Source organism: Cydia strobilella, chromosome Z (genome assembly GCF_947568885.1).
Source record: "Cydia strobilella chromosome Z, ilCydStro3.1, whole genome shotgun sequence".
Classification (NCBI taxonomy): Eukaryota; Metazoa; Arthropoda; class Insecta; order Lepidoptera; family Tortricidae; genus Cydia; species Cydia strobilella.
In genome coordinates this window covers 34935450-34945622 of record NC_086068.1, presented here as the reverse complement: position 1 = coordinate 34945622, position 10173 = coordinate 34935450, and the positions used below count along the sequence as shown (strand labels likewise).

The 10173-nt window shown below is 37.2% G+C and overlaps 1 protein-coding gene across 4 annotated transcripts in view; it reads left to right on the top strand.

Annotated features, from left to right (window-relative positions):
• The first annotated feature begins 5184 nt into the window (after positions 1 to 5184).
• LOC134754138 (FERM, ARHGEF and pleckstrin domain-containing protein 1) overlaps positions 5185 to 10173 on the top strand; it is a 201076-nt gene continuing 196087 nt past the window's right edge. For 2 of the 4 annotated variants that reach the window (XM_063690219.1, XM_063690217.1), the window contains exons 1-3: positions 5464 to 5754; positions 6175 to 6348; positions 7167 to 7318. In XM_063690219.1, the coding sequence (XP_063546289.1) occupies positions 6273 to 6348; positions 7167 to 7318 (228 nt within the window). In that variant the 5' untranslated portion in view covers positions 5464 to 5754; positions 6175 to 6272. Of the gene's footprint in view, positions 5238 to 5463; positions 5755 to 6174; positions 6349 to 7166; positions 7319 to 10173 lie in introns of those variants that run through there. The other 2 variants (XM_063690218.1, XM_063690221.1) reach the window with 2 other exon arrangements.

The window sequence follows — 10173 nt, the reverse complement described above, 5'->3', positions numbered from 1 at the left end:
AAGTTTTTATTTGTTATGGTTTGAAGTTCCCTTTGTGATAATGTCTTGTGTGATCGAGGGCTGTAAATCGCATACAGGAAGAAAAGAAAATACGCACGAACCGATAACCTTTCATCGGTAAGTTTTGTTCAATTTTGAAGAAATTAATTTATAGGACCTGACCCTAAACATAGAAATCGATATATTGTTTATGTAATTATTACTTGCATTCAAGTCTATATAGATTTTTGCATAAATTTTCGAACTTTTCTGCTAAGTATGAAAGGTTATATTTTTGGCATAGTGATGTATCGACCTCAGATCAATAACCTATCGACATTTACAGCTTTCTTATAGTTTGGCCCAGGACTGTCTCATTTTAATTGATGAGTACAGTCAAGGGTTTAAATATATATACATTCCCAAAGTCTCAAAAATATGTGTACGCTCAGACAATAAAATCGTGTTCACATATTTTTAAGCCATTTGTCTATCCGTCCATCCATCGATATTTTTGCCTTCGACTGTACCTATAGTTTTCTTTGTTCTTACTTACTGACAGATTGTGTTTGCCAGACTATAGTTTAATACTAAAAACCGGTCAAGTGCGGGTCGGACGCGCGCAACAAGGGGACTTTTTAGTATTTGTTGTTATAGCGGCAACAGAAATACATCATCTGTGAAAATTTCAACTGTCTAGCTATCACGGTTCATGAGATACAGCCTGGTGACAGACAGACGGACAGCGAAGTATTAGTAATAGGGTCCCGTCTTTACCCTTTGGGTACGGAACCCTAATAAAAAAGACATTAATGATCATTGATGAATGTTCCTTTTATTAATATTGTTGGTCACAAAACTCAACTTTTTATTTCAGATTTCCAAAGGACGAGGAATAGGGGATATTACTGCAATGTTCTGCCACCAGAGTGCAGCACTAGCTTTTTTAGTGCACCGTATCGTAACTTATTCATACTGTACCTTTAACAGGTTTTTGACAAGTTTTCAAGGGACCTACCGGAAAACTCGAATCCGAAATTTCGTTATCTAGCTGCCTCTTTATCGCTCGAATACGCAAGAGTGACAGAGATGTTAGATAACGAAAGTTCGATTTTCTTGTTTCGCGATAGACCCTCAGATTGTGATAGTGGCGCCACCTACGCCGAGTTTCGCGTAATATTCCCTATTATTAAATAAAAAAAATATATTACACGAACGTTTTTTTTTTTCATTTCCTATTTGGTACAGTCAGCTGCAGAGAAAAGGTACCCCACGTCCATACTAATTTACAGAACTTTGTATGCAGGGGGGGTGCCTTTTCTCTGCAGCTGACTGTACATGACTAGAAACTATACTTAGTCTTTTAGCATTAGAAAAAACGGTAAACCATTTCCACGTGTCTTTTTATTGACAAGTTTTTTTATAAATATAGCAATATTTTACTTATGAAAGCAAAAGTATGTAAATGATCGTATATTATATTTGTTGTGACTTATTTTCAGTGTTTTTCGATAAAACGACACGTTAAGAATGCTCGCCTTCTTTCTAATGATAAAAAAACGAGAGGTATAGTTAGACGGTTCTGAGTGGTAGACTGCCAATGAGATAAAAGCTATATTAGGTACATGCATTAATCCTCATATCAGGCGGCTCTTTGATTCCAAGGATTGCATAATTTTTATACTTTTTAATGATCATTTCAACGAGCCGCCTGCTACAGATTTCTTGAAATTGCCGCGTTTTTTCAGGTTCAACTTTCATTAGCCAGACTATTATCAATTTGCCAATTTCGTGATTATTCTTTTACACGGCACATAAACTTATGCATAATTTATCGATATAAAAAGTCGACACAGTCACATCCCTAGCAAATTATCAAACTTATGACACCGTACGTAAATGAGAAATAACAAGCATATATGCATCTCTTTTCGGCACATTATCTAATTCGTAAGGAAGTAAAGTACGGGTATACATATTTGCGAAGCATTTTTGCCTGACTTCTATGCTTTAGTCATTATTCTGAGGGTGGTCCAAAAGATTAAAGAGCAGCTGTCAGTCATTGAAGTGACATTTGACATTTCGAACCAGGGGTCGTAGCACGGTACGCTTATCACCATGCCTGTCACGTTCTAACAAGTATGTGAGTGCGAAAGTGACGGCCTTAGTGATAGGGGAACCATGCCGCGCGGGCTGGGACCCATGGAGACTATATAAAGGAGCCAAATCTCTATGTATGAAAAGTGTCCATCAAAAAACAGTAATTAGGCGGCGCCACCATACACCGAAATACCTCAGAATAATGACTAAAGCAAAGAAGCCGGGCAAAAATAAAAGCTTGGTAAAAGATATCGTATTCACAACACGTTATTACTTTTTGTCTATGAGTGAGTGAGACAACAATCCGCAAGTTCTTTCGTTTTTTTCAGTATTGTCATAAGATAAACTGAGGGAAATGTCAAATGGTCCTATGTGGTTCTATAATATAATCCAGCCAAATAAAATATATGTTCGTTATTTCACAGGTAGGTGTCAACTGTAACAACTTGACATAGTCGTATTATTTTAGTTGAAATATTTCGGGATGTTTCAGCGGTCATCTTGGTTTATTTTAATTATATTTTTGCTATTCCTGAAAGATTGTTGGAAAACGTGCTGAGTTTTTATTTGTAATGGTTTGAAGTTCCCTTTGTGATAATGTCTTGTGTGATCGAGGGCTGTAAATCGCATACAGGAAGAAAAGAAAATACGCACGAACCGATAACCTTTAATCGGTGAGTTTTGTTCAATTTTGAAGAAATTTATTTATAGGACCTGACCCTAAACATAGAAATTGATATGTTGTTTATGTAATTATTACTTGCATTCAAGTCTATATAGATTTTTGCATATATTTTCGAACTTTTCTGCTAAGTATGAAAGGTTATATTTTTGGCATAGTGATGTATCGACCTCAGATCAATAACCTATCGACATTTACAGCTTTCTTATAGTTTGGCCCAGGACTGTCTCATTTTCAATTGATGAGTACAGTCAAGGGCATAAATATATATACATTCCCAAAGACTCAAAAATATGTGTACGCTCAGACAATAAAATCGTGTTCACATATTTTTAAGCCATTTGTCTGGATCGATATTTTTGCCTTCGACTGTACCTATAGTTTTCTTTGTTCTTACTTACTGACAGATTGTGTTTGCCAGAATATAGTATAATACTAAAAACCGGTCAAGTGCGGGTCGGACGCGCGCACCAAGGGTTCCGTACTTTTTAGTATTTGTTGTTATAGCGGCAACAGAAATACATCATCTGTGAAAATTTCAACTGTCTGTTCATGAGATACAGCCTGGTGACAGACAGACGGACAGCGAAGTATTAGTAATAGGGTCCCGTTTTTACCCTTTGGGTACGGAACCCTAATAAAAAAGACATTAATGATCATTGATGAATGTTCCTTTTATTAATATTGTTGGTCACAAAACTCAACTTTTTATTTCAGATTTCCAAAGGACGAGGAATAGGGGATATTACTGCAATGTTCTGCCACCAGAGTGCAGCACTAGCTTTTTTAGTGCACCGTAGAGTAACTTATTCATACTGTACCTTTAACAGGTTTTTGACAAGTTTTCAGGGGACCTACCGGAAAACTCGAATCCGAAATTTCGTTATCTAGCTGCCTCTTTATCGCTCGAATACGCAAGAGTGACAGAGATGTTAGATAACGAAAGTTCGATTTTCTTGTTTCGCGATAGACCCTCAGATTGTGATAGTGGCGCCACCTACGCCGAGTTTCGCGTAATATTCCCTATTATTAAATTAAAAAAAAATATTACACGAACGTTTTTTTTTATTATATCCTATTTGGTACAGTCAGCTGCAGAGAAAAGGTACCCCACGTCCATACTAATTTACAGATCTTTGTATGTCTTTTCTATGCCTTTTCTCTGCAGCTGACTGTACATGAATAGAAACTATACTTAGTCTTTTAGCATTAGAAAAAACGGTAAACCATTTCCACGTGTCTTTTTATTGACAAGTTTTTTTATAAATATAACAATATTTTACTTATGAAAGCAAAAGTATGTAAATGATCGTATATTATATTTGTTGTGACTTATTTTCAAAGTGTTTCTCGATAAAACGACGACACGTTAAGATCGCTCGCCTTCTTTCTAATGATAAAAAAACGAGAGGTATAGTTAGACGGTTCTGAGTGGTAGACTGCAAATGAGATAAAAGCTATATTAGGTACATGCATTAATCCTCATATCAGGCGGCTCTTTGATTCCAAGGATTGCATAATTTTTATACTTTTTAATGATTTTTAGAATATGAAAATTATAAAAAGTGTAAAAGTTATGCAATTCTTGTATTCCACGCATTTCATTTCAACGAGCCGCCTGCTACAGATTTCTTGAAATTGCCGCGTTTTTTCAGGTTCAACTTTCATTAGCCAGACTAAATATTATCAATTTGCCAATTTCGTGATTATTATTTTACACGGCACATAAACTTATGCATAATTTATCGATATAAAAAGTCGACACAGTTACATCCCTAGCAAATTATCAAACTTATGACACCGTACGTAGATGAGAAATAACAAGCATATATGCATCTCTTTTCGGCACATTATCTAATTCGTAAGGAAGTAAAGTACGGGTATACATATTTGCGAAGCATTTTTGCCCGACTTCTATGCTTTAGTCATTATTCTGAGCGAAATACTACCAAAAACAACCTACGTAATTTGGTCGGGTTATTTGTTGGTTCATGTTATACTCATGTCCCAGAGCCTAACTAGCGCCACCGGAGAGATTAGGAACTATTATTTAAAGCTGAAAGCGGTCACTTGCAACAATTCTGCCATAAGAGATTGGCATCCTTTCTATACCATCCATAATTCGAACTTTGCGATGACCACCATCCACACTACTCACTAGCGCCCCTAGCGGCGAATTCATACGCGTTGCCGTTAGCTTAGCCCTCATTGGCGTTACATGGCTATGGCTTTGATAAATTTTCTTAACTTCGTGCGCTCCTTCATAAATTCGGTTGTTTTCTCATAATAACAATAATATAATGCATCTACGAAAGTAACAAAATGAAATGTGCTTTAAGCTTGAAAAAAGCGTGCGCATCACGTGACCAATTAGATCAATGACTTAGCTCGTAGCTCGTACCCGTAGTGAGGCGTAGTGGAACGTATGGAACCGGGTGTTGCATCTGACCTCTCTTTCATCTACTGGTGTCAGAAAGTAAGAAAAGATATCTCCTAAGCACTAGATATCTGCCTAGTTTTGTTTATATTTGAACAAGTAGTTACAGGAAGCTTGGAAATTATTGAATCATTTTGTCAGGCGTCCAGTGTCTACGGGTGGTAATTAAATAGGCTAGGGTCTTATTTAGATTGTCATGCGCTGCGCCCTGCGCCCCGTGGGCGGCGGCGAGCGGCGAGCGCGGCGCTGCTATCGTCATTCGTCGCGGCGGAGGTGGAGTGGAGGTACAAGCGGCAGCCACCAGCCAGTGCGTCTGCTGTCTCTGTCGGAGTGACCGGACACACCTCTGTTGACCTATTTCTGATTATTGCATTGAAACTTAACTATTTATACTTTAAGGGCATAAAAGCGGACACCCCCGTTTTTGCTATTAGTGCAATTTAATAATAAAATATAGCCTTTGCTTGGAACTATTTCCGACGTAAAAACCGTGTTTTATGCAGTGCTTTTGTTTATCTATTTGAACAGTCAAAATGCTGATATTGGTTTGACACAGGTAAGTAAAAGAATTTTCAAAAGATTTGTCTTGTGCCTTTCAGAGATGTACTTTCCTTTTGATGGTTGGTTCATATCCATTAGTTAATTGGTATTCATATTTAAGGTAACTGAATCCTGAGTAGGTACTTAATTCTAGTTGTAATTATCTTTAAGAGTACTTTGAACATAAAACTGCATAGCTGCTGCATAAATTAAAATGTTTAGGTATAGTCTTCATTACATAGATATTGTATCAAACAAGTTTTTCACAAATATCTGAACATGAGTTTATTGCAGAGGTGTTATAGTACATGTTGTAGATATTTTTATGCATCTAGTAAAGTAAGAGATATATTTAGATCATTTAGATGGCTCTTCATGAAAGTCGGTATGCAATTACCTCGCGAGATACTGAGTGTTGTTAATTTGTTGAATGCAGGCACCCTGGAGAAATAATACATCAAGGGAGAGCTAATATGGCTCTCGTAAAATCTGATTTGGAGTTGGACTTAAAGCTGGTTTGCGGATAACGGAAACATGGAATCAGACCTTCCCCCAGGATCCTGCAACTCTACTGGACATTTGTCCACCATTGGATACCATACCCTGCCTGGTAAGAGTTATTACGTTACGGTACGGCCAGACGGCTTTGTTCATGTGTACAGGCAGGAAGGTGCTCTTTGTATGTCCCCTACATATATATATAGGTAGGAATGAAACTTGGCGTGTACTTGTGGTGGCCATGCAGCTGACAGGTAGTAATGGTGTATGAAATTGTGTCATTAATTTGTTATAATTATGAAGATCTATTTTTATTTGTAATAACATTAGAAACGTCGCTCTTTGCCCGACATTTAGTATGGTTCCAACCCTCTTCCAGGCAGTTTTGAACTAATAAATTTGAATTATACTTATGCTATAGTATAGAAGCTGAATTTTATGTATGTTATTTGTGGAATTATTAAATGGCGTTTCCTAAGTAGCCAGAGAATGATTGAAACTAATATTTTAACATATTTACTAGTGCTAAGGCATATAAGGCTATCACCCATTTCCAGAAAGGTCCCTCATTATGATCCACAGTAGAGTATATATTACCTATGGTATTATAGTAATGACTAAAGCGGTAGTATTTAAGCATCCTTTATGGCTGAGGCTGACATGTCAAGAACCATTGTTTTCAGAAACTCATAAAGGTATGGAGTTGAAGTAAATATCAAATACTGAGGTCTGAACTTTTTTAAGGCAACACTATAAACAAATATTCTGTACAAGCTTCATGTTTCATAAAAAAAATGAAATAAAAAAATCGGAAAAGTCCTAATAGGTATTTAAGTTATTTGTTCAAACCCAGAGGGTGATAACAATTTTTTTTATGTATCTTTACAAAAGGCAAATGTTGTAAAAACATAGATGCATGTTTTTGTTCAGGCCGTATGCACCACTCGGCTAGCACGCCAGCGGGCGTGGACGGTGCAGGGGGGGGCTCGCGGACTCCCCCCGCTACTCCGAAGAAAGGCGGCAAGATGCTGGCGGTCAGGGTGCAGATGTTGGACGACACAATATCCATGTTTCAAATACAGGTAAGGATAATTAAAAAAAAATCCATAGCATCAATGAAAGTTTGTGTCTGTCAGCAGGCTGTATATCACACAAGGTAATATGTTAGGTTAGGTAGACAGACATACAACAACAACAAAAAATTATGTAGGGTCATGCACAATGTAGACAAGCTAAAGAGAGCATATCCATGGCACTTGTCTTAGATACATATATCCTTTTGCTAAGAAGAAAGGTATGGCTTCTTGTTAAACCTCATTAACGACTTATTAGTAACCGTAATAAAGTATGTCCACGAAAAAAAAGTGGTCATGGATGATTTGGTATATTTTTTTACCGAATGTACATTTTCAAGAAGTTTTTTATTCTAATAATCTATATATAATACTATATAACAAAAATAGAATCGTATGGGTTTGTGTGAGTTTACGCCGAATAAATTCCATCATACCTTTCCTTGCTTGTACAGCGTTTTTTGACTGTTTTCACTCGCTTCCCGCTACAATGTCATGTGTGTGTGTATTTGTATTATGACAAGCTGTTTTAGGCAGATTAGAATGTCATCTTACCAATACTTCTTGAAACTCATTTCTATTTCTATTTGTGGTAGTCAGGAAGACTCTACTCCAAGCACTGAAAGAGTTTTTATATGGGAGGCATTTTTTTCGTCAAAAAGTCAAATTCACCAAAGTTAAAGAACCTTAGAACTATCTCAATCTGAATACAATTAGAAAAAAAAATCTTTTGTGAAAAGAGGACGTCGTAAGGTATAATTTGGATTATCATTAAACATTGCTAATAATGAGCATGCTCATTTCGAGTTTGTTCAAAACTCGACGGTCGTGCGATTTTTGGGCATGCTACCTCAGCTACCTGCAGCGCGGGTGGAAATGGGCGTGCTTTTGAGCGCGTGTGAACATGTGTGTAGTTTTAGAGTACCCGGATAAATATCGAATATCCGGTATTTAAGAAAAATATTTTTTTTCTACCCGGTTGTAACTACTCTATATTATGTCCTCTTGAGAAGAATGGGTATTTTAGCTCACCCAATTTCGATCACTGGTTATTGATGGGTTATTGGACATAAACTGTCAGCGCCTTTCTAAATTTAAAATTCTAATCTTCATTTTTTCCTGCCTTTGCATCCGCTCTTTTTTATGCTCGATACTACCAATAACTACAATACCTAAAAGTAACGTAAACAATTTTAAATAATAACAATTACTTATTCCTGGAAGTTACTATACCGGCTTATGGGTAACCTACTCGAAAAATCGTGTGGTACAAACAATGTAATGTCAGCGTTTAACGGCCATCGAGATAGTCAAGTGCTGTCTCATACTCGTAGGAAGCTGGCATTGAGCCAAATGTTTCCAGATACGCTTCGCCCCGCCCCGCCCGCAGCTTCGATAACCACCCCACCCCAATAGCCATATTGTTAACTTGCCTGCTTTAGGGGCAGAATCATTTAATATTGGTTGTTGTTACGATAATTCGCTCCTATTTGGTATTTCAATTTATGCTTAATTTTGGTAGGTACGAGTAGGTAGATAGTGTGGGTACCTATTAAATAGGAATGATTGGGAACTATATTAACCCTCAATCAAGGCAGTGGCGAACCAGCGGTCACATGCGTCACTTCAAATATGTCTTCTATATATTCAATGTAAAACTGACATTCTATTGTCATTTTTAAACCGTATTCACAGAATAAATAATAGTACTATCGTACAGAAAGGAAACTTCCTACAAAACCGAAGTTTGACAGCGGTTCAATGACGAATCATGCTTCCCTTTCTAATATATGGTACTATCCCTTTCGGTTATTTAGGGTTGTCAAAATTCAAGTCATTATCTGTGGTCATGCACGCAAAGGGACGTCAAATTGTGTCAACCCTAATAATTGCTCGGAGCAATGCTAAACCGAACAGAGCCGAGAACACCCGAAAGGAGGAGTTTCGCACCCCTGCCGTAGGCCAGGGTTAAGTACGATCACGAATATCATGATCATGATAAATTAATACCTAACACTGATTTAAACTTTTACGATTTTTACTAACTATTATTCACAACGACAGGACTTAATCGCGTAAAATAAGTCTTCTCCGAGACCACGGGGACAAGGCCGTCCTCGAAACGTCGGAGGTAAATTTAAAACTTATTTTACGCGATTAAGTCCCGTCGTTGTGAATAATAATGAATTAATACCTAAGTTACGGCTTCGCTTTTCCCTGTTTTTTTTTGGCGTCGTCAGTAGAGCATTATGGTAAATTATTATTATTATGAGCTTATATTATCTCTCGGTTGGGCAAAGGCCTCCCTCCACGTATCCCTATCGCCTGAGTATCCCACCAGTAGGTATCTGTCAAATGCGTCAAGCTCGTCCCGTCCTTCATATTCGTAATCTCACATATGTAATACCTAGTTGTGAGGGTGGTTTATGTGACAGAAACATAATAAAATAAAACATTCGACTTAAGGCCTGCTCCGTAACGGATTTGACAAATTCGAAGTGCTTTTTCTTGAATATTTTCTAGCCTGTATATACACTAGGGATGTACCGACTAGTCGGGAAAGCCGACTATCCGGCCACATTTGTAGTCGGCGATTAGTCGGCGACTAGTCGGCAAAAATGGCCGATTAGTCGGCCACTTATTACAGTACAGAAAAATAGCACATAAACGAAATAAACAGCAAATATTGACCAAATGTGATACCCAGTTTATTTAAATTAATAAAATTATACTTTATACCTATTGAGGGTACATACGAATATTTGTTCATATTGTTATATTAAATTTGTCTGTAGGGAGTAGATAGATAGATTCATTTGTTTCAAAGAAAAAGACATAGTACTTTACACAAAAGGATAAAACAA